This window comes from Megascapheus bottae, chromosome 18 (genome assembly GCF_031878675.1).
Source record: "Megascapheus bottae isolate mThoBot1 chromosome 18, mThoBot2.hap1, whole genome shotgun sequence".
Classification (NCBI taxonomy): domain Eukaryota; kingdom Metazoa; phylum Chordata; class Mammalia; order Rodentia; family Geomyidae; genus Megascapheus; species Megascapheus bottae.
Window position 1 is genome coordinate 38492833 of NC_143526.1, and position 24318 is coordinate 38517150.

Sequence of the window (24318 nt, forward strand, 5' to 3'; positions counted from 1 at the left end):
GCGCTTCCGGACCCAAGAGCGGCGCGCCCCGGTGACGTCACGGCGCCACTTTCCGGCCGGTGGCAGAGCCGAGCTGAAGTTGTGGGGTCGAGGACGCCATGGGGGCCACGGGCGACGCTGAGCAGCCGCGGGGACCCGGCGGGACCGAGCGGGGCAGCCTCGAGCTGGGAGATGCGGGCGCAGCCGGGCAGCTGGTTCTCACGGTGAGGGCGCCCCCGGTGAGACCTGGGCTCGGGCCGGGCAGGGCCTCGGGGCTCCCGGGACCCTGGCCCGCGGGCGAAAGAACGCGGCGGCTGCTGCGGCTGCTGCCGCCCAAGGATTGCGGTTTTCGCAATCCGACGACCTGGGTGCAAATTCTGGTGCCGAATTCCTGGCTGAGTGATTTGGGCGGGCCTGTCCCGGCCCGCCCTGAACGTCAAGTTTCTTTTCCATAAAATGGAGATGATTGTCACCCGCCTCACAGAATTGTAGGGACGGGACGATACACGTCGGTGAAGCACTCGGCACGTCACCTGCCACAGAGTAGACCACCGCTAATCACTGCTTCTCTTCCTACTACCCTTCCAGAAGAGTCGGGAAACGTCCTCATTTCCGTCAAGACCTTCAAACCACTTCCTTCCCGGTTATCCCAAAGTAGGAGAGGTGGCAAAAATAAATAAACAAATCTGAGAAGTAGGGATGCCGAGGTTTGACCCCACACCCACGCCTCTCCCTCCCACCCCAGAGTCCCGGGCCTCGGTGACCTTTGCTGTCTTGATCCCCACAGAACCCTTGGAACATAATGATAAAGCACCGACAGGTGCAGCGAAGGGGCCGCCGCTCACAGATGACGACCAGGTAAGGCTGGCCCTGGGTGGGACTTCTATATGAGACACTGACTTGGATTAGAGCTTTGGAGGCCCGCAATGCAAGGCTCAGATCAACAGCCCAGCGGCTGAAGCTTTGAACTGGAAAAAAAAAGAAAGAGAGAGAGAGGGAGAGACAGAGAGAGAAGAAAAGGTGATGTGACCTTAGACAAGTCACTTACTTACTCTTAGGAACTAATCTACAAAATTGGGGTAGTGATAAATTTAACAATATTGAAAATCCCCAATTGTGGGAGAGCTAGTAATCATTAGCTAGGGTGGAACAAAAGCCCTCTGAACAAATAGACTTGGAAAAGTTCAGATCTGCACATCCTCATGGACTGCATATACTGAACATACCAAGCATAAGGGGGTGCCAGAGTTCATGAGGTTATGCTTACTCTCCTCCCCCCTTAACCATTCTTCAAAAAAATAAGGAGGATTAGGTCTTAATTAGGAAGAAAACATTGTGTGACCCTACTCCTAACTCCTTACTTCATTGTTACCCTTGGCTTGTTAGCCAAGGCTAATAAAAGCAAGGTGGCTATGTAATGCTTGGGACTTTCTCAGCAAAGCAGTCCTGCAGGGCCATTCACATATCCGTAATTCTGAGTCATTCATTCCTTATAGAGCTCCCACACCTAACATTGACTGGCTCTATAGTGTGGAGATTAAGGGTATAGACATTGGAATCAGACAACTGCAGTGTTGTTTGGTTTGGTATTGTGATACTGGTATTTCAACTCATGGCTTACTAGGTAGGGCCTTTCCCACTTGAGACACGTTTCCAGCCCTCACACAGCTTTATTCCAATGTAGACACTCACATTTACTAATTGGCTAACCTTGGGAAAGTTCCTTAACATCTCTGAGCCTCTGTTTTCTCAGCTGCAAAATGGGACTAATAATAGTAACCAGCTCAAGGAGGGGAGAGAGCATAAAATAGGTCTTTGGAGTCTTTGGTCAGGGTGCTGATGGCTCATTCCTGTCATCAAAATGCTGAGATCACAGTCTGAAACCAGCCCAGGCAGAAAAATCCAAGAGATATTTATCTCACGTTAACCAGCAAAAAGCCAGAAGTGGAGGTATGACTCAAGTAGTAGAGCAACTGCTTTAAGTGAAAAAAATCCAAGCAATTATACAAGGCCCTGAGTTCGAGCCCCAATATTGGCTGGTTATATTAAATCAGAATAATAATTAAATGAATGTTCACTGTAAATATTTGTTAAAATATACTTTTCCGTATAACTATTTCATAAAACTAAAAATAATAGCTACTTCATAAGTATGAGAGCAAGTGACGTGCATAGAATCTTAGCACATAGCTGATTTTCAGTCTGGTATTGCTGTTAAAAGAGTCCTGTGTCAGTCGGGCACGGTGGCTCACACCTGTAATCTTAGCTACTCAAGAGGCCGAGATCTGAGGATCAAGGTTCAAAGCCAGCCTGGGCACAAAAGGACCTGAGACTCTTATCTCCAATTAACCCCTACAAAATTGAAAGTGGAGCTTGGCTCAAGAGTAGGGTGGTAGCCTTGAGCTGAAGAGCTCAGGGACAGTCTGGAAATTTGGCCTAGTGGTTGCGTGCTTGCCTAGCATGCACGAAGATCCGGGTTCGATTCCTCTATACCACATACATAGAAAAAAGCGGGAAGTGGTGCTGAGGCTCAAGTGGTAGAGCTCTATCCCTGAGAAAGTACAAGGACATTCAAGCCCAGGACTGGCAAAACAAACAAACAAAGGAGCTCAGGGACAGCGCCCAGGCTGAGTTCAAGTCCCATGACCCACAAAAAAAAAAAAGTCCTGTGTCAATAATTGACTGAGCAAATTGGAAAAGGATATGTTTGGAACACATTCCCTGATTCTGTCTCCCTGTTGAACAGTTTCACAGATCCTGCCATCTCCATGGATCTCCTCCGAGCTGTCTTGCAGCCTAGTATCAACGAAGAGATCCAGACTGTCTTCAACAAGTACATGAAGGTAAGAGGGCCATAGGACTAAAATCAGCATGGATTTGAGATTTGATCCCCAGCACTGGGAGGGGAAGAAAAAGCTAAGGGACAGCTCCCAGGCCCTGGGTTCAAGCCCCAGGACTGTCACACACACACAAAAAAATTTTTTTTAATGCAAGCCAGCAATGAAACTTGTTAAAAATCTTTTTGGAACCTATGACTCTATAGACATAATGTTTTATTTCATAAATTAATATGTTTCTATGACATACAAACCCTTAGCCTAATTTTGATTAAGTTCTAAATACTAAGTCCTAGTGATTGTAAATAGAGACTCCCTTCTTGAACTTGTCATTTAAAATATGATGTAACAATCAACTTTAATAAATTCTTTAATAAAAGAAAATCTTTTTGGGAAACAGGGAAGGGAGAGTGATACAGAGGATGAGATTGACTAGAATGTATTATAAACATATAGAAATATAACAATGAAATCCTCTTCTGTATAACTGATATAAGCTAATTTTTTTTTAATGCTTGGTATGAGAGTACACCTATAGTTCTAGCTACTCAAGAGGTAAAGATCGCAGGACTGAAATTTGCAATTGGAGGTAGCCCTGGCAAAGCTAGCATAAGGCCATATCTGCAAAGCAAAGCTAAAAAAGGGGGCTAAGGCCATGACTCAAGTGTTAGTGTCACTTGCATAGTAAGCATGAGGCCCTGAATTCAAACCCTAGTACCACTGAAGAAAAGTGTGTGTGTGTGTGTGTGTATGTCTGTACATATATACATATACATACACACACACACACACACACACTTTTTTTCTTTTGCCAGTCCTGGGACTTGAACTCAGGACTAGGCTAGCACTCTTGAGCCACAGCACTACTTTGTGCCTTTTTCTGTGTAGATGGTACCGAGGAATTAAACCCAGGGCTTCATGCATGCTAGACAAGCATTCTACCACTAGGCCACACTTCTGGGTCCAAATATATTTATTTAAAAAAAAAAATAGGATTGGAGCTGGGTGCTGATGGCTTACATCTATAATCCTAGCTACTCAGGATGATGAGATCTGAGGATCACGGTTCAAAGGAAAGTCTATAGGGCTGTTAATCTTCAGTGAAAACCAGAAAACCAAAAGTGGCTCTAGGACACAAAGTGCTAGAGTGGCTAGCCTTGAACAGAAGTGCTCGGGGACAGCACCCATGCTCCAAGCTCAAGCCCCACAACTGACAAAAATAAATACATACATACATACATACATACATACATACATACATTCATACAGATTGGATGACATTCAAAAAGAAATGTACTCTGATTTATGTAACGAACCCCTCAATACATCACCTTTACAATAACAAATTTCAAAAGTCAGCTAAAAGTCAGTAAAATTCATTTTTCAGAGATACCACTGTTAACAAGGATATCTGTTAGTCCATCAGAATTGTATGTGTGCATGTATTTGTTGTTTTAAGGTTATTTTGGGGCTGGGAAAGTGGCTTAGTGGTAGAATGCTTGCTAACATGCATGAAGCCCTGAGTTTGATTCCTCAGTACCACATAAACAGAAAAAACCCAAAGTGGCACTGTGGCTCAAGTGGTAGATTGCTAGACTTGAGCAAAAAAGGCTCAGGAACAATGTCCAGGGCCCTGAGTTCAAGTCCCAGGACTGTGAGGGGAAAAAAAAAAAAAGATTATTTACACATACTGTTCTGCAACTTAATTTATTTTACATAATATATTTTAGTCACATTGCTAGTTCACATCACAATAGCTCATCCTGACTCATTGGTAGTAGTTATAGAATAGTATGTTTTATGGGTGCTCCACAATTTAATTACCTAGTACCTGGGACATTCAAACTATTTTGAGTTTTTCTCCATTACAGACAGTTCTATAGTGAATACTGAAAATGTGTGACTTTGTTCACATGTGCAGATATTGCTGGACGATAATTCCTAGAGATGGGGTTAGAGGATAACAGGAAAATGAAATATTCTGCAAGAAGGTTGTGTTGGTCTGCATATCTACGACAGTGTTTGGAAATGCTTTATTCATGATTTTACCTCATTCTCAAATCTAATAGCTCACTCTGTTGCCATACTTCCTATGCTATTCTTACTATGGTCTATGTGTATGTTTTTATGCAGTGTGCATGTATATGTATGCATGTATGAGCACAGGTGCTGATACTAGGGTTTAAATTTAAGATCTTGTGCTCTTGGCTTTTTTGCTCAAGGCTAGAGCTCTACTATTTGAAACATAACGCCACTTCTAGCTTTTTTATTTTTTTATTTTTTTGCCAGCCCTGGGCTTGGGTTCAGGGCCTGAGCACTGTCCTTGGATTTTCTCAAGGCTAGAGCTCTACCACTTGAACCACAGCACCACTTCTGGCTTTTTTTTCTATGTATGTGATACGAAGGACTTCAACTCAGGTCTTTGTGCATGCTAGGCAAGCACTCTATCACTAGGACAAACTCCTGGCCCCATCACTTCTAGCTTTTTTGTGGTTAACTGGAAATAAGTGTCTCATGGACTTCCCTATGCCAGCTGGCTTCAACCTATAACCCTTAAAGCTCAGCCTCCTGAGTAGCTAAGATTAAAGGCATGAGCCAGTGGCACCCAGCTGCTTTATGTGATTTTTAATGTTTTCATGATATTTAGTTGTATAGATATATTGTGTTTGAACATTTAGGTTATTTTTGGATTTTGCTCTGCATGTATATTATTCCCTTGAGTACTTCTGTGATCAAGTTCTTAAGAGGGGGAGTAGAGGAGGGAGCTAGAGCCTGCCATAGGAATCTAAATCTGTCTGATCTCCAACCCTCTTCATAATTACTTTTTCCCTCAGTATAGGGTAGGATAAAAGCTTTTGTTGTATTATTTTTTTTTCTTCTGGTTGATGCAAATGACCTTTCATTTACTTCCCTAGTTCTTCCAGAAGGCGGCACTCAATGTACGGGACAATGTTGGAGAAGAGGTTGACACAGAGCAGCTGATCCAGGAAGCCTGTCGGAGCTGCCTGGAGCAGGTAAGACCAACAGGATCGCAGACTTGGGCCTCTACTAAGAAATGTGATCCAGGAGCCAGGTGGTAGCTCACATCTGTAATCCTAGCTACTCAGGAGGCTGAGATCTAAGGATCAAGGTTCAAAGCCAGCAGCCCGGGCACAAAAGGACCTGAGACTTATCTCCAATTAATCTCTATAATACAGGAAGTGGGGCTTGGCTCAAGGGTAGGGTGGTAGCCTTGAGCTTAAGAGCTCAAGGATAGCGCCCAAGTCGAGTTCAAGCCCATGACCCACAAATAGAAAAAAGAAAAGAAATGTGATCTAGCAGTACATACACTAAGATTGGAAGGCAAATGAATTCATGAAGCAGTCCATATTGACAAAGAAGAAGAGGAGGAAGAGAAAGAAATGTGATCTTATCATCATTGTAATTTAAAAAACTGCCCGGCAAGTCGCTTATATCCAGATGAGGCTTGGACTGCTTGCCAACAGAGAAGGAAAGAAAAATAGTATGAGCCAGGAATGATGATAGACACATTATGTATACCACCAAAAAAAAAAAAAGCAGGTGTGATAGCTCACGCCTGTCATCCTAACTACTCAGGAGGCTAAGATCTAAGGATCACAGTTCAAAGCCAGCCCAGGGAGTAAAGTTCTCCAGGCTCTTATTTCCAATTAACCACTAGAAAACCGGAAAGTGGTACTATGGCTCCAGGGGTATGGCAGTCTCCTTGAGCTGAAGAGCTCAGAGATAGCGCCCAGGCCCAGAGTTCAAGCCCCACAACCAGCCAAAAAAACAAAAAACCATTTTATACCACACACACACACACACACACACACATACACACACACACACAGCCACTGGTGGCTCACACATGTAATCATAAGGCTGAGATCTGAGGATCACAGTTCATAGCCAGCCCAGGCAGGAAAGCGCATGAAACTCTTATCTCCAGTTAACCACCAGAAAACTGAAAATGTCAGAAGTGGTGCTGTGGCTCCAGGGGTAGGGCAGTAGCCTTGAGCTGAAGAGCCCAGGGACAGTGCCCAGGCCCAGAGTTCAAGCCCCACAACCCGGAAAAAAAAAAAAATTCTGAAATCAGAAAACTGAAAGTGTCACTATGGCTCACAATGGTAGAGTGCAAGCCTTGAGCAAAAGAACTCAGGGATAGCGCCCAAGCCCCAAGTTCAAGCCCAACAATGGACAAATACATACGTGTGTGTGTGTGTGTGTGTGTGTGTGTGTGTGTGTGTGTGTGTGTGTGTATCTCTACCAACGGAGAGGAGAGAAAGAAAGAAAAACAAAAAACAGAGCCAGAGTGTGGCCAAGTGATGTTGTGCTTGCCTAGCATTCACAGAGCCCTATGTTCGGTTCCTTAGTACCACATACAAAGAAAAAGGCCAGAAGTGGTGCTGTGGCTCAAGGGTACAATGGTAGCCCTGAGAAAACTCAAGGATATTGCCCAGGGTGCTAGCCTGAGATCAAGCCTCAGGACTGGCAAAAAATAAATGAGTAAAACAAACAAAACATTTAAGGAAAAGATAATTCAGCTTGGCTCTGTTAAGAGGCCCACACCTATAATCCTACCTACTGAGGAGAGACAAACCTGAGAAATCAGTTGTAAACCAGCTGGGGCAAGAAAGTCTGTGGAACTTTTCTTTTCTGCCAATCCTAGGGCTTGAACTTGGGGACTGGGTGCTATTCCTGAGCCTCTCTGTGCTTAAGGCTAGTGCTCTACCACTTGAGCCAAAGCACCCATTCTGGCTTTTTCTGTAATTTATTGCAAATAAAGAGTCTCACTGACTTTCATGCCAAGGCTGGCTTCAAAATGCAATCCTCAAATCTCAGTCTCCTGAGTAGCTAGGATTATAGGTGTGAGCCACCTGTGCCTGGCTTGTGAGACTTTTTGTATGTGTGTTTGTCTGCTAGAACTAGGACTTGAACTCAGGGCCTGCACGCTGAGCTTTTTCAGTCAAAGCCAAGGCCAAACCACTTGAGCCACTTCAGGCTATAAAATTCTCATGAACCATGAACGGGCCGGGAGTTTGGCCTAGTGGTAGAGTGCCTGCCTAGCATGCACGAAGATCCGGGTTCAATTCCTTGGTGCCACATACATAGAAAAAAAGCCAGAAGTGGTGCTGAGGCTCAAGGGGTAGAGCTCTAGCCTTGAGAAAGTCCAAGGACAGTGCTCAAGCCCTGAGCTCAAGCCCAGGACTGGCAAAAAAAAAAAAAAAATTCTCATGAACTTTTTGCCCTGGCTGATACTAGCCTTGAGCAAAAAAGCTAAGGAACAGTGCTCAGACCCAGGTTCAAGCACACAGGGCCAAACAAATGCAAAAAAAAGATGTTCATAATCATAAGTGCGTGTGCACACACACACACACACACACTCACAGAGGCAACTATATAGTGTGGATGTACTGGTTAGATACATCAAAATATATGTATAGCTACGTATATATGTCAAATTATCCCATTGTTTGCCTTAAATTATACGACTTCAGTTTGTCAACCTCAATAAAACTAGAAAAAATGAAATTAATGAGGCAGACCAAAAAAGGAGGGAGTTTTTTTTTTGACTCAGAAGCTGAGCTCTGTCTCACCTCTGCTCAGTATCACCTTCAATTAGTCACAGCTCCTTTGATGTCATGGGGATCAGCACCCTTGCTGAGTCCCTGCCAGTCAGGTGTGGTCAGCAGGCATGACATCAAGTCTATAAATGACTGTTCCTGAAACAGCAGAGAACCTGCTTGATGTGTCAGCTGCTGTTATTAATAGGGATTGTTGGCATCAGGGGCGGGGCGGGGGGGGGGGGGGGGGGATTGGGAGTTTGACCTAGTGGTAGAGTGCTTGCCTAGCATGCATAGAAAAACCACATGCAGGGTGCTGGGAGTTTGGCCTAGTGGTAGAGTGCTTGCCTAGCATGCACGAAGACCCGGGTTCGATTCCCAAGTACCACATACATAGAACAAAAGAGCCAGAAGTGGTGCTGAGGCTTCAAGGACAGTGCTCAGGCCTTGAGTTCAAGCCCAGGACTGGCAAAAAAAAAAAAAGAAAAGAAAAACCACATGCATAGAAAAACCGGAAGTGGTGCTGTGGCTCAAGTGGTAGAGCACTAGATTTAAGGAAAGCCCAAGGACAGCGCTTAGGTCGTGAATTCAAGCTCCAAGACTGGCAAATATATATATATATATATATATATATATATATATATATATATATATATTTCTCTATCTACCATGAGATTTGAAAGGGTACTTAGAAGATTACTGAGGAAGTGGAATAAAAGGTAGAGATGAAGAAGCTGAAGCTAAGGGAGGTAACTTGCTCAGTCAGTGGTTGTACCTTTCCAAATCCTGGTCCTCCCACCCTGTGTCCACTAGTATTGGCCCCTTAGCAATATTGATGTAACTAAGAAGCCAGAGTATGGAACACAGAAGGTTGATGCTCGGAATCAGAGCACAGGGCCAGTAAAAGCCCAAAGAGTTTCATCCTCATCTATTATGAAACCAGATAAAACAAAAATTCTAGAGCAAATCTTTTTGGCCTTGTCTTATTTTTCATAGGTCTTGAACTCAGGGCCTGGGCACTATCTCAGAGCTTTTTTATTCAGGCTAGCTCTCTACCACTTTGAACCACAGTTCTCTTTCTAGTTTTCTGGTGGTTAATTAGAGATAAGAGTTTGAGGGGCTAGGAATATGGCTTAGTGGTAAAATGCTTGCCTATCATTCATGAAGCCCTCTGTTCCATTCCTTAGTACCACATACACAGAAAAGGCTGGAAGTAGATCTGTAGCTCAAGTGGTAGAGCACAAACCTTGAGCAAAAAGAAGCTCAGGGACAGCACCTAGGCCCTGAGTTCAATCCCCAGAACCAGAAAAAAAGAAGTCCAGGGAGGTAAATGGTGGGACTTTTCTCCCCTGGCTATCTTTGAACTGAGATCCTCAGATCCCAGCTTCCTGAAGAGCCACAACTATAATCCTAGCTATTCAGGAGGCTGAGATCTGAAGATCACAATCAGAACCAGCCAAGGCAGGAAAGTCCGTGGGGCTCTTAGATCCAGCAAAATGCGGGAAGTGATAGTTGACACAAGTGGTAGGATGTCAGCCTTAGCAGAAAAAGCGAAGTAAGAGCATGAGGTCCTGAGTTCAGGCCCCAGTACAAGCATAAACTAACAAATAAGATTGAATAGAAAAAAATTATGAAGGCTAGATATGGTGGTACATTATTAATCCCAACACTCAGGAGACTGAGAAAAATCTAAGGTACATACATACATAATCAGTTTATAAACGTTCATTGAAACTGAACAAAGATGGAAACAGATAAAATGTCTAATGAGGCTGAGCACCAGTGGCTCACATCTGTAGCCCTAGCTACTCAGGAGGCTGAGATCTGAGGATCATGATTCAAAGCCAGGCCAGGCACGAAAGTTCATGAGATTCATCTCCAATTAACCACGAAAAACTGGAAGTGGCTCTGTGGCACAAATGGTAGAGTGCCAGTTTTGAGCTGAAGAGTTCAGGGACAACGCCCAAGCCCAGAATTCAAGACCCATGACTGACAAAAAAGGGAGGGGAAAAAAATGTCTACTGAGAAAGGAGGGAGTAGAAAGAACCACACTAAGGAGGAGAAGCCAGCAAAGGGGACAAAAAGTGGCCAGGGAAGGTCTGTGGAAAAATGTGCGTCCAGCCCAGCGCCATGGCTCACACCTGTAATCCTAGCTACTTTTTTTTTTTTTTTTTTTTTTTTGCCAGTCCTGGGCTTGAGCTCAGGGCCTGAGCACTGTCCTTGGGCTTTCTCAAGGCTAGAGCTCTACCACTTGAGCCTCAGCACCATTTCCGGCTTTTTTCTATGTATGTGGTACCGAGGAATCGAACCCGGGTCTTCATGCATGCTAGGCAAGCACTTTAACCACTAGGCCAAACTCCCGGCCCCTCAAGTTTAATTTCTTAATTTTGTTTACTTACTAGCTTTTCAACAATAATCATTCATTTTTTTTAAGATGGATGGATAATGGATGGATGGATGGCTGCCTGCCTTACACTGATTCCCTCTCTTTTCTTCCACCATGATCAGCAGGCAGAAGAGGAATGTGTCCACCAAGGAAGCCCCATATCTACTTTTTGTAAAGAAGTACATGTTCTATGCTTTTGATTTTGCTCCTTGAAAGAAAAGGATATGCACCCATTCTTTTGTATTAACTGTAGACAGGTTGTAACCTTTGGAATTGTGTTTACAAAAATGGAGGTAAGGGTATATTTATATTTACCCACCAAAATGAGTGCTAACTCTCCTCTCTCTCTCTCTCTCTCTCTCTCTCTCTCTCTCTCTCTCTCTCTCTCTCTCTCTCTCTCTCCTTTTCAGGCCAAGTTGCTCTTTTCAGATGGAGAAAAAGTAATACCTAGATTGGCCCACGAACTTCCAGGGATAAAGGTTAGAGTCACTGTGGGCCAGGGTATAGGAGGGGGAGAGCAGTCAGGCCGGGACACAGCTGGAATTCAGGGGCCCAAGGCATTTCATGTACCACCCATTGGTGAGACCAGTTCCAAATAGCGTCGTGGTGGATGGGCTTCCATGGCCTGGGCCTGCAGCTTTGTCTCCTACAACCCCCAAAGACCTGCTGCTCCCAGGTTCCAGCCTTCCACCAATTCCCCTGCCTTCTCCCTCCAGCGTGGGCGGCAAACAGAAGAGGAGTGTGCCCACCGAGGGAGCCCCATTCCCAAAAAGGTAAGTAACTCATTTCTCTGTTGAGTTTTTCTAACCAGGAAAGAGAAAGGAGGTGGGCTTCCTTGTGTCCTTGGCCTTGAGCCTTCCCACACAGAGAAGCAGGAGCCCCAGAAAAGTCATACTCTCCCTGCTGGTCCCGCCCCACACATTATTTGGTCTCTTTGGCAAACCATCTTCACCAAGGGACCCTGAGCCTGCCAGTGTGGGGTGAGGGGTAGGGAAGTGTTTTCACAGTGCACTGACAGCTCTTCTTGGTGGCAGAGGAAAGGACGGCCTCCTGGACACATCCTGTCAAATGACCGGGCAGCGTCTGGCATGGTGTGAGTAGAGGCCCCCAGTGTGGTAAGAGCTGAAGGTAACAGAGGAAAAGAGAGGCCCCAAGGGAAGAGCCCCCATTGTATCCAGCGAAATTAGTCCATCTGCTTACATCACCTTCGAAGACCTTAGCTGAAGGGGGCATTGAGAAGGAAATCGTTTTATCTGGTCTTGCCCCAGAACAACTGAGTCCAGTTTGACTAAACACCAGACTTGTTTCATTTATAGTGTATATTGAACACAATAGCTGACCTAAATACTGTATAGACTACCTCCTAATCCTAATAGCCACCCTCTAAAAAAGATACTCATTTGGCAGGTAAAAGAACACTCTCAGAATTATTTCCCAAAGACCATAAGATGAAGGGGCAAAACAAATAACTGGTCATTTTCAGACTTCTGATGGTCCTACTCGCTGCCATTACATATGCATAGCTCCGACTAGCGGCATCCGGCAGCATCCAGAGGCCACGATGGTTCACTATGGTTCAGCACAGGCTGAGTTTGGACAAACTTACTATGACATGTATCTAAACTACTACAGTGTCACACAGAAAACTTACATTGTACCAAACATCATCTGTGTCTACCTCTCCATCCCTTCTCTTTGACCGTGATTTACAGGGTTGCAGCAGCAGAATCCTTTTCAAAGAAAACTGTATATATAGAAGACCAGTACAGAAAGCTACGTGGGGCTAGCTAAGGGGCCTGCAGATGGTTTTGAATGACTGGCTCAGATGAAGTTATATTACCCATCACCCCTTAGATTCATCTCCTTCCTGAAACACTTTGGTTCCTCACAGATAGAGGATGGGAAGGGCTGTTATCCTATGCAGCTGCCACCTCCTTTGGACACATGATAAGCTGAACCCAGCCAGCCTTGGGGCAAACCAAGGTCATATCAGAGCCAGTACTAGAGTGACTTGTGGAGCAGTGCTTTTAAAAACCCTTTCCTTCTAATGAGTTACCAGAGACTAAAGTGAGAGTATTTGAGGGGCTTCCACCACAGCTACCACTTGCTCCCCATCTTAGGCACTTCCTTCACCCTTGGAAAATTCACATGTCGTCTTCCCTTCCTAAGCAGATGGAAGCCAAAATCCTGTGAACCAATTCGCCGAGAAGGCCCCAAGGTACGTTCTATGAGCGTGGCAGTAACCACCATCCCAAATTGATAGCCAAGGCCCTGGGGCCTCCCCACCAGGGAGAACAGTGGGAGGATATCGAGTGAGGTCACTATTCCAGAGCCATTTTCCCTGTCCTCCCCTGCTCCCCTAGCCTCCAGAGAGGACAGTATGTAAGAATTTCAAGGAGAGGCAAAACTAGGAACCCAGCTGGGCATGTAGCCCGGGGACATAGTGCTTTCCTAATACTATGTCTACAGAGAGTTGAGGCCTTCACTAATATTTTACTCATTACTTAATATGGGACTTAATATGGCTCTTTCCCATGTGGATTTTTCTCACTTAATCTTTGTAACAAAGTTAATTCTATTCCTAACCTTTGAGACAATTTCTCCTATGGGCAAAAATTATTTCTTCTTTTTTTTTTTCCTTTTTCTTTTTTTTTTTTTGGTGGGTCAGGGGGCTTGAACTCTGGGCATGGGCGCTGTCCCTGAGCTCTTCGGCTCAAGGCTACCACCTTACCCTTGAGCCAAGCCTCACTTCCTGTTTTTCTGGAGGTTAGATGGAGATAAGAGTCTCAGGTTGAGCCAAGAGTTTGGCCTAGTGGTAAGAGTGCTTGCCTAGCATGCATGAAGACCTGAGTTCAATTCCTTGGTACCACATACATAGAAAAAGCTGGAAGAGGTGCTGTGGCTCACGTGGCAGAATGCTAACCTTAAGAAAAGCTCAAGGACTGTGCTCAGGTCCTGAGTTTAAGCCCCACGACTAGCCCCCCCAAAAAAAGGTCTCAGAGGGGCTGGGAGTTTGGCCTAGTGGTAAGAGTGCTTGCCTAGCATGCACGAAGACCAGGGATCGATTCCTCAGCACTCCACATACATAGAAAAAGCCAGAAGTGGTGCTGTGGCTCAAGTGGTAGAGTGCTAGCCTTGAGAAAGCCCAAGGACAACGCTCAGGCCCTGAGCTCAAGCCACAGGACTGGCAAAAAAAAAAAGTCTCAGATCCTTTTGTGCCCAGGCTGGCTTTGAACCTTGATCCTCAGATTTCAGCCTCCTGGGTAGCTAGGATGACAGGCGTGAGCCACCACGCCCGGCTTCAAAAATTAGCTCATTTTCTGTAGTTATCTTACATGTTAACACACTTGAGACTCATGCTATCCATAGGTAGGAAGTGACAGAGCCCAGTCTCAGGTCCAAAGTTTCTTGACACCATTAAACTCTGTTGCATGCAGAACAATAGTTCAAATAACTGCCCAGTGTGATGCCCAGTAAAGTAAATAAAAGTATCCCATTCTCATTGGAATTACATCCTGGAGATGTTGGGGCCACCCTGTGCCTTCCCGCTTTCTCTGGTCATCCTGCTTTTCTTGTAAAACACTGTAGCCTTTAAGGTGGTGACCGCTTTCCTGAATTCTTCTGTTCTCTCTAACCTTTCCTTCTCTGTCTTGTGCGGTTTTCTTCCTCAGCAATGACTCCTATAATAGGTGCTCACCAGAATTCTCTCCTCCGTCCACTTCTCTTAAAGCTTCTCTGAGTGAGTGCCACGATCCACTTTATGGTTTTGAGGACCGCTACATGCGACAACTCCTTAGTCTTTATCACACCCTTGTGTGCTCTAAACTTTATATATCCTCCTCTCTGCCTGGAAGTCCCACAGGCATTTCAAACACAATAGGGTCCAAAATTAAAGTCAGAATCTTTCCTTAGAGATCTTTTCACTCCTTATTTGATTTTCTTTGCCAGTTCCTGTCCCTACATCCCTGTATCCAAGCAAGTCCTGAGTTACTCCACCTTCCAAATGCATTGCAGTTCTCCCCTCTTCTTCCTCACTGCTGCTTTCATCATCTTCAGTTCTGCCTTGTTACAAGCAACCTCTGAGCAGCTTTCCCAGCCTGGTAGCTTGTCCCACCAAGTCCACTGTCTGGAATGTCATTCAGCCTTTGTCACTTCATTCAGCCTTCTAGTACTTGCTCTTCTTTAGTAACACAGAATGCCTTGTAGTTTCTGTACTCGTCTAGCTGCCCTCTCCGGAATATCTTCCTTCCTCCTCTCCACACTTCCGCCTGTGCTCCCCGATCAGAATGAACTCCAGGATTATCTCTTCAGGGGAGACTTCCTGGCTGTGCCAGCCCACTTGGCAGTCCTCCCACCCTGCCCTCTGCCTTGTCATTGCCCCCTGGCACAGTACGCTGGCTGTATCTGTGTCTGGGCTCCTGGAGAACACAGACTGTATCTTATCTTTATCCTCAGCATCTAACCCACAGCCTGGCATGTTGAAAATACTCTGTCCTGGATAAACTGATGACTAATGTATACAGATGGTGATGGGAGAGGGGCAGGAGTGGTTCTAGCCTCCACCATTAAACCTCAGCCTCACCAGCCTCTGTTTTTGTGCAGTGGGACCCAGCTCGGCTAAATGAATCTACAACCTTTGTATTGGGATCCCGAGCCAACAAGTAAGTCAGTGAGCTTCAGTGCTGATGGAGGGGTCAGGTCAAGGGTCCACTAGACCCTTACCACCTAGTTTTTATTTTGTAGGGCCCTAGGGATGGGAGGCACCAGAGGAAGAATCTACATCAAGCACCCACACCTCTTTAAGGTAGGTGAGTGATGGGTTCTGATCACTCCTGTACCTCACGTTTTTTCCTTTCATGATGTACTCACCACTTACTATGACCAGCTGTTTCCCACACATTGTGTCCCGAACACAGTTGAAAGAGCTGCTGTTTGAAAATAAGAAAAGTATCTAAATGGTCTAGCTCTATCAAAACAGTAATGCACTTAGATATGTGTTTTGCATCTGTGCATAAGGCTTATTGCCCCTTGCCAGAACCTCACAGCCAGTTTTGTGGTTCCAGTATCCCAGGCTAGATCTGCTACATGCTGTGCAGGTTCCCAAGTGCTTCCAAACAGAGGGAGGGAGAACTGAAGTGATTAACCAGTCGCCAGCAATAGTATGTTTTAAGGAAGAAAGGAGTTGGGAATAGAAGTACATTGTGTCTCTGGGAATTGTGTTAGAATCCCATTCCCTAATCTCTGAGGAGATTAGTGAGCCCTCTGCATCTAACAGGGTAGACAAGATTTGGTTCTTACCAAGAGAAAAGCCCCTCCCACCAGGCTTAATGTTTGCTCCTGACTTCATTCCTCCCAGTATGCAGCTGACCCCCAGGACAAGCACTGGCTGGCTGAGCAGCATCATATGCGGGCAACCGGTGGGAAGATGGTAAGGACTGTTTGTATGTACCACTGCTAGGGGCCCACCCCATAAACAGGATTCTGGCTGTTAATGACAGTTCACTTTCAAAACTGGGAGGCTCTAAGCCCAAAGAATGTGAGAAGGGTGGAGCACGGTGGCTCAAGCCTGTAATCCTAGCTACTCAGGAGGCTGAGATCTGAGGATCGAGATTCAAAACCAACCCGGACATGAAAGTCCATGAGACTCTTATCCCCAATTAACTACCAGAAAACCAGAAGTGGCGCTGTGGCTGAAAGTAGTAGAGCACTAGTCTTGAGCTGAAGAGCTCAGGGACAGCACCCCAGGCCCAGGGTTCAAGCCCCATGACTGACAAAAAAAGGAAGAAGGGAATCTTGTGGAAGCCATTGCTATATTCCATAGATTCCATAGAGCAAGTTGAAATACACAGATCCCCTTCCTCATATCTACAGCTTAGGCTATCTCCTTCCCCTCCCTCATTTCCCCAAAACCACAGCTTTGCATTGTATTAGTTGTGCATAGGAATGGCAGCTACATGTAATGCTAATTTTCCTTCACGTACATGGGTAGAGTTTACCCATTGATTGCAACGCCTTTCTTCTGACACAGCTGTAGAATCTTTTCTCAGCACAGTTCTGCAGACAACACTTGTCAGTAGGAGTTAGCATGTGCAGTGGCGTGTGTTTGCCACACCTGGCAGCACCTCCCATACTCACTTCTTCTTGGAGCTCCCAGCCTATTGCAGCAGCAACCTTGGGAAACACATGTTTTCTAAGGTATGTGTCCTAAAATTGCCATGGAGGCCTCTGCCCTTCATATGGCCGCATCTCCCATCTGAGGACTCAGTCCTGTTTCTGTAACTGCTCTGCACGTCACCTAATGGCCTTGCAAACCAGCAATGAAAGCTACCTCTTAATTATTACTCTATGCCCGTGCTTTATTTCACAAAATATTTTAGAGAGCTTACCATTGATAATATGAAAAATACATAAATTAGAAAATTGTGGCTAGAGGTGTGGCTCCGTGGTAAGATTGTCAGTCTTGATCAAACAAAAGCAAGCCCAGCCAGTTTGAGGCCTTCTGTGCAGGCCCTGATATGGGAGGTTAGCTAGGAGCCCTGTAATCCTAGCTATTCAGCAGGCTGGGATTTGAGAATCAAGATTCAGGGGCAGTCTTGCTCTCCCTCCTATAGTTGCTATTTAAATGAAAGATTTTCTCAAGGAAATACTCCCCAGTTTCTCCCTACTTTACTCCTACTTTCTCTCCTACTAAACATCTCTCCTCTTACACCTAAAATAAATAGCTCCAATTTATTTATTTATTTTGCCAGTCCTGGGCTTGAGCTCAGGGCCTGAGTACTGTCCTTGGACTTTCTCAAGGCTAGAGCTCTACCACTTGAGCCTCAGCACCACTTCCGGCTTTTTTTTTCTATGTATGTGGTACCGAGGAATCGAACCTGAGTCTTCATGCATGCTAGGCAAGCACTCTACTACTTGGCCAAACTCCCGGCCCCAAGTAGCCCCACTTTAGACAGATCTTTAAGAAAGCATTACAGGCCTGCATTACGGGCCTGAACTGCCATGCATCAGGGGCAGTGACCACTCTCCCTCGCTCCCACTGCAGGCCTACCTTCTCATTGAGGAGGACATCCGTGATCTTGCTGCCAGTGATGACTACAGGTAAATCCAGCGAACCCTCCATCCCCTACACCAACCACTCTCGGCCCTGAGGTGAGGATGGGCCTACTTCCTCCCTTGCTCTTAACTTCCTTTCTAATGCCTGTTCTAGAGGGTGCCTGGACCTGAAGTTAGAGGAGCTGAAATCTTTTGTCCTACCCTCCTGGATGGTTGAGAAGATGCGGAAGTACATGGAGACACTACGGACAGAGAATGAGCATCGTGCTGTTGAAGCACCTCCACAGACCTGAGGCATCTCCTGTCTACACTGGGCAGTACCTCCGAGACCCTCTTCACCCAGCATGGCTGAGGCCCTTCCTGAGACTGCTTCTCGACGCATCTCAGCAGCATTGAACTGTGCATGGGCGAGTTTGTAGAGCATCCCAGGACTGGCACATTGGTTCGATATTTGTAAAGTTCTTGGAATAAGAAGCAATTAAACAGTTTTTAATAAATGCCCATGGTGAGCCTGCTCTACTGCTTACCTTGTGGGGGCTGTCAAAATACCAAGGACTCTAGAAGTAGGTGCCCCTGTCCTGTCTCACAGACTAGGTTTTAGGGGTCCAAGCTGGGAACACCATTTCTCTCCTGTTCCTCTAATGTAAAGATGTCGTGGAATGTGATAGCTAGTCCCCTGGGGATATGATGACAGACCAAAGGAAAATCACTGTTTGGGGTTTTTTGGGGGGGGGGTTTGGTGGGGTTTTTTTTGTTTTTTTTGTGTGTAGGACCAAGGAATCAAACCTGGAACCTGCGTCTTCCTGCATGCATGCTAGGCAAGCACTCTTACCAGTGGGCCAAACTCCCAGCCCTGCTTTTTTTTTTTTTTTCTTTTTCTTTCTTTCTTTCTTTTTTTTTTTTTTAGCAGTCATAGGGCTTGAACTCAGCCTGGGCACTGACCCTGACCTATTTTGCTCAAGCTACCACTGTGAGCCATTGCTCCACTTCCAGTTTTCTATTGGTTAATTGGAGGTAAGGGTCAAAGGGACTTTCCTGCCCTGGCTCACTTTAAACCATGATCTCAGATTTCACCCTGAGTAGCAAGGATTATTACAGGTGTGAACTACCCAGTGCTTGGCCCCTTTTGCTTTTATTACCCATTTTACAGGTTAAAGCACTAACTGACCTGATCGGTAACAAAGCAAAGCGGTTGGAGAGGGATGATAAGGATCATCAACCTCGGGTCTCCCAATTCCCCCTGCCCGTCCAGATACTAGGGACCCCAATACCAGAGCCATTGGAATAGGGGAAGGCTAGCAAAGCTTCCGGTTTGGGACACTGGTGCGGCCAAATAAGGGACACTCCCTTTCCAGGAAGAAGGGATCTAGGTGGGGCGGGCTGGGAGCCCGGAGATAGCTCAGCCTTTGGCCTTCAGAAGCACGTGGACGGTTTCTAGGCCCTTTAATGGTCGGCGTCTTCCGTAGGCCACCTATCCGCTGCACCTCGCTAATTAATGGCAGCCGCTCCTTCCAATCGGAGGCCTGCAGCGGCCCGTACCGCCCAATAGCGACGCGCCGATGAGTGGCCCCGGCAGCTGCGCGGCGACGGAGCCCTCTCATTGGTTGGATCAAACTAAGCGAGCCGCCGATTGGCTGGCGCGGCCGGAGGGTTACGATTCAAACGCGGGCGGGCGGCCGCAGCGCCGCAGTTGCCCTGTGTGGAGTTTCTGTCTCCCTGCCAGCGCCGCCCCGATGGCCTCCCAAAACCGTGACCCAGCCGCCGCCAGCGTCGCCGCCTCCCGCAAAGGAGCCGAGCCGAGCGGGGGCGCCGCCCGGGGCCCTGTGGGCAAGCGGTAAGTGATGCGGACGTCACACGGGGGACCCCCGCTGCCGCAGCATGTGCGAGTTGAGGGACCAAGGGACCCTCGGCGACCCCGCGCCGCTCCTGGAAATGTCCTGAAGGGAGGCGGGAGGGCGGAGGGGACGCTGCCGGGGACCTCCCGAGGACGCGGGGGAACACGGGCGGGGGCGGGGCGGGGGAAGGAGCCCGGATCTGGGCAGGGGGACAGCGCGCCCAGGCTCCGCGCGGAAGGTGAGAGTGGCCCTGGGAAAGGGGCGCCTCCGAGACGGGTCCCCGGGAGAGACTGGGGAGCCGAGGTGCCCCACCTGGTCACCACCCAGCCTCCCAGGTGACCCTCAGTTCTCCTTGCAGGCTACAGCAGGAGCTGATGACTCTCATGGTGAGTGGCCGAGTCTTCTCACTTCTCCATTGATCCACCCTCCCACCTCCCTCCCAATTATCTGAACTCTTCCTACATCAGGCTCCTCGCTAGACACAGGGGTGGGGAGATCAATGTAAGTGACTCCATTCTGAGAACTCACTCCTCCTCCCACCCACACCTTTTCCTAAACGGTCTCGACCCCCAGTTCTGTCCCCTATCCCCAGTGACGCTGTCTCAGTTCAAAGTCTACCCCACCCTGTCCATCCCGGCTTCCTAACCAACCCTAAGTTTTATCCTTGACCAATTTGCTACCTGATGTTTCTAGATATGTTGTTGAAATCTTTGCTTCCTAATAATCTTGTGCTGTATTAGACCTAAATTAAATCCAAATCCTTCAGTGACATAAGGTATATTTGAATTCCTGGCATGTGATAAGATGATAGCTGCCTGGAGTGCCTGTATCTCCCACAACCCCTTCCTCTGTCGGTGGGTCAGGCTGCTTTATTTGGGGTCCGACTGTGATGACACCACGGCTCGCATGCCCATCCCCTTGAGTGTCTCCAGAAGTCTACTCCACAGTGTTGTGTTTCTTCCTCCAGATGTCTGGTGACAAAGGGATTTCTGCCTTCCCTGAATCAGACAACCTTTTCAAATGGATAGGCACTATCCATGGAGCAGCTGGCACAGTAAGTGAAGGGTGGGGTGGGAGGGTGTAGCTGTGCTGAGATTAGGAGTGGCGGGATGAGATCCAAGTTACCAGAACTGCTTCATTTCACTTTGGGCTGCGTAAAACAACCCCCAGCCTGCACACGTACCTTGCCTCCTCCTCCTCTCCTCTTGTGCAGTGAAAGGGTGGGTTTCAGACTGAGTGCATCAAGCCTATTATAATCCTAGCTATTCAAGATGCTGAGATTTGAGGACTGCAGCTCAAAGCCAGCCAGGACAACAAAGTCTGGGAAACTCTGAGCCTCCAATTAACCACCAAAAAGCCTGAAGTAGAACTGTGGTTAGAGTAGTAGAGCACTAGCCTTGAGCAGAGAAGCTAAGAGACATCACCCAGGCTCTGAGTTCAAGTGCCCAAGACTGGTATGTGTACATTTGCACGAACACACACACACACACGCCACAAAGGTAGATTTAAAGCTGACTACAGGACCAGACCACAGTAGGTAAACAGAATAAGAGCTTCAGGGAGTGTGGCCTACTGGTAGAATACTTGCCTAGCATACACAAAGCCCTGGGTTTGATTGTCTGTGCCACATACACAAAAAAACTCAAAAAGCTCAGGGACAGCTCCCAGCCCCTGAGTTGAAGCCCCACAATGGACTAAAGAATAAAAATAAAGCACAGTCTAGTAGCTCTGTGGGTGCCAATTTATAGTCATTAGAGCAAAGAGTTACTGGTATCTCTACCAGATAGGAGGGAATCAGCCAGTCCACTATTTAATCTCAGACCAATTCAAAAGTTCCAACCCACTAGCCACTGGTGGGTTCACACCTTTAATCCTAACTACACCAGATCAAATGGATCAAGTTTGGAAGCCAGTCTTGGCAGGAAAGTCCGTAAGAGTCTTATCTCCTATTAACTTGCAAAAATTAAACTACTGGAACTGGAGGTGTATAGGCTTAATGTATAGAGCACTATCCTGGTGCAAAAAAGGTAAGAGCTCAAGGCCGCACACAGCCTGTGGCTCTTGCCTATAATCCTAGCTACTGGTGAGGCCGAGATCTGAAAATCATATCTCCAGTTAACCAGCAGAAAACCAGAAGCGAAGCTATAACTCAAAGTGTAGAGAGTTAGACAAAAAAGCTCAAGAACAGTGACCAAACCCTGAATTTTAGCCCTACAACCGACAAAAATTTAAAAAAAGAAAATAAGGCCCTGAATCAAGTTCCAGTACTGGCACCAAAGTGCATTCTATATAAACAACTGTAATGCTCACTTGTGGGGGCTTGGGTGGGGACATGGGACTGAGGGGAGGGACAACACCCCACCTCTCTCTAAATGCCAGGTATATGAAGACCTGCGGTATAAGCTCTCCCTGGAGTTCCCCAGTGGCTACCCTTACAACGCCCCCACGGTGAAGTTCCTCACACCTTGCTACCACCCCAACGTGGACACCCAGGGAAACATCTGCCTGGACATCCTCAAAGACAAGTGGTCTGCCCTGTATGACGTCAGGACCATCCTGCTCTCCATCCAGAGCCTGCTAGGAGGTGACTTGAGAGGCCTCTCCAACATGGAAACTTGTCAGGGATCTAGTTTCACTGCCTCCATCCCCTTGACTCTTGCGTCTTTCTGCCCACAGAGCCCAACATTGAAAGCCCTTTGAACACACATGCTGCCGAGCTCTGGAAAAACCCCACAGGTGCGTCCCTCTCCAGCCCCAGGTGATCCCTCTCCTTGAGCTCAGTGGCCAATGGCCAGCCTCCTTCTCTGCCTTGGTGCTCCTTCCATCTTTATGAGGGGGCTTTGGGTAGAATGTCTGGCCCCCAACTCATTAGAAGCAAAGCTCTGGGGAATCCTTGACAGCACAAGGAAAATCCTAAGCTAAGCTGGGGAATTACACACACCTCCCTTCCTAGCCTCGCACCCCTATTCAGGACGCCCTTTACCCACCCTCATGAACTGACTCTGTCACTCACCTGACACCCACCTGTTGTTCCCTTCCAGCTTTCAAGAAGTACCTGCAAGAAACCTACTCAAAGCAAGTCTCCAGCCAAGATCCCTGACAGGAGCTGTCTAGCCTCTCCTTTGTTGTCTTGTGTTTTCCTTAGTCTGCCTGTCCTTTTCCTTTCTTGACCTCTCTATAGGACTCTTGTTATCTTGAGCTGTGGTATTGTTTTTGTTATGTTTCTGTTTTTTAAATTAAATCTCTTAAGTCCTTGCAATGTATATTAAATAAATAACATTTTGGTTGTTTTTGTACCTGTTGCTGCCTAGCCATTGTTCACAGGTCAGAGGTGTTGGTGGTAGGGAGAGGTGAGGTTCTGTGTTAGTTTGTTCTGTTTGTGGTACTGAGGGTGGACCTGCGGGCATAGTGCTTCCTGGGCAAATCCTTTGCCAGAGCTTGGTGCTGGTCTCTAAAGGGGTATAAATGCCCAATTGGCAATGAGGCCAAGTGCTAGCTGGTCATTTATCAGTTTTTTCACCATAACAATGCCTATTTGGCTTGGGGACATAGGTCAGTTGCACAACACAAGCTTAGCTTGTGTGGAACCCTGGGTACAATCCCCAGCACCAGAAATAATGCCTATTTCTACAGTTAGGACATGTAGCAGGAATGTTAGTGAATGGTGGCATAGCCGCTACTGTGTTTCAGATGGGGTGAACTAGACCCAAGGATGGGGAAGCATGTGTGAGTCGGGGGAGGGCTAGCTACCCACTTTCTGACAGAAAGATGAGGCCCAGACTTGGGGGAAAGCCCCTCCTCTGTCAGAACCCTCAAAACTGAACTCTGAGCCCACCCTTGCTTCAAAATTGGCTCCTCTAGCTGCAGCCCCCCACTGACCCAGCCCCTTGGACCAGGTTTTCCCTGGCCTGTGCATGGTGGGCCGGGGGTGTACTGGAAAGAGCAGGATGAGGTGGTGGGCTCCACCCAGATTCTGTAAGAAGCATGCCACCCAAATGTGCTCCAATACCCACTTGCATCTCTGCCTGGGCACAACCTGATCAGCTCTGCCAGCAGCTGGTTGTATAAACCTCAGAAGGAAGAGGGGCAGGTGGCTGGTCTGTCACAGTTCTCATAAGCCCCTTCCACTCCTGTTAGCCCACACCCCTCACCTTTGTCCTAAGCAATCAACATGTGAAAAGGATTGGGAGATGTCAGGTCTGGGATTGGAACGTGGGTGTTTCTGTCTAAAGTAGACTCCGTTTTCTCTTGGGCATAGCCTGTTTCTCAATCTTAATGTACCTATACTAGACCCACCTGAGATCTTGCTGTAATTTCTTCTGTTTAAAGCAAGCGGAGTAAAGTTTATTTGAAAGTAAAAAAGTCACAAAAGCTAGACGTCCCAGGAGATGTTTCTGATGTGGGATGGAGGCCACATTGCCTTTCTCGTCAGTTAAAAAATTTACCAAGCCTAGAAAAAGGGAAGGGCATTCTAGGGAGAGAGAAATGGATGTGCAAAGACCCACAGGCTTGTAAATGCACTCAACATCCATATCAGGAGGAGGCTGTGTAGGAAGAGTGAGAGGAGTGGAAGGAAATTGGCTTTGGGATATTCTAGAGGTAAGGGACAGCCTTGAAGGACTTTCAACAGGGCGGTGGCCAGATCAGATTGCAGATTTCATTTT

General features: G+C 46.9%; 2 protein-coding genes across 4 annotated transcripts; both read left to right on the top strand.

Moving 5' to 3' along the window:
• The first annotated feature begins 41 nt into the window (after nucleotides 1–41).
• Nucleotides 42–18316, top strand: Dnttip1 (deoxynucleotidyltransferase terminal interacting protein 1). Of its 3 annotated transcripts, none has more exons than XM_090352425.1 (13): nucleotides 42–203; nucleotides 767–837; nucleotides 2726–2822; nucleotides 5732–5830; nucleotides 11177–11245; nucleotides 11483–11539; nucleotides 11801–11859; nucleotides 12936–12984; nucleotides 15369–15427; nucleotides 15510–15570; nucleotides 16123–16194; nucleotides 17809–17864; nucleotides 17974–18316. In XM_090352425.1, the coding sequence occupies exons 1-13, from the start codon at nucleotides 99–101 to the stop codon at nucleotides 18110–18112; spliced, it is 993 nt and encodes a 330-aa protein (XP_090208551.1). In that variant the 5' UTR covers nucleotides 42–98; the 3' UTR covers nucleotides 18113–18316. The 3 variants fall into 3 exon arrangements, with proteins under 3 accessions (XP_090208551.1, XP_090208552.1, XP_090208553.1); XM_090352426.1 differs by having other exon boundaries at nucleotides 12939–12984; XM_090352427.1 differs by lacking the exon at nucleotides 42–203 and adding an exon at nucleotides 368–686.
• Nucleotides 18317–19496: 1180 nt separating this feature from the next.
• Nucleotides 19497–22950, top strand: Ube2c (ubiquitin conjugating enzyme E2 C). Its single transcript, XM_090352868.1, has 6 exons — nucleotides 19497–19653; nucleotides 20013–20040; nucleotides 20622–20708; nucleotides 22034–22238; nucleotides 22331–22390; nucleotides 22696–22950. Exons 1-6 carry the CDS (start codon nucleotides 19553–19555, stop codon nucleotides 22752–22754), a joined length of 540 nt encoding a protein of 179 aa, XP_090208994.1. The 5' UTR covers nucleotides 19497–19552; the 3' UTR covers nucleotides 22755–22950.
• The last annotated feature ends 1368 nt before the right edge of the window (nucleotides 22951–24318 follow it).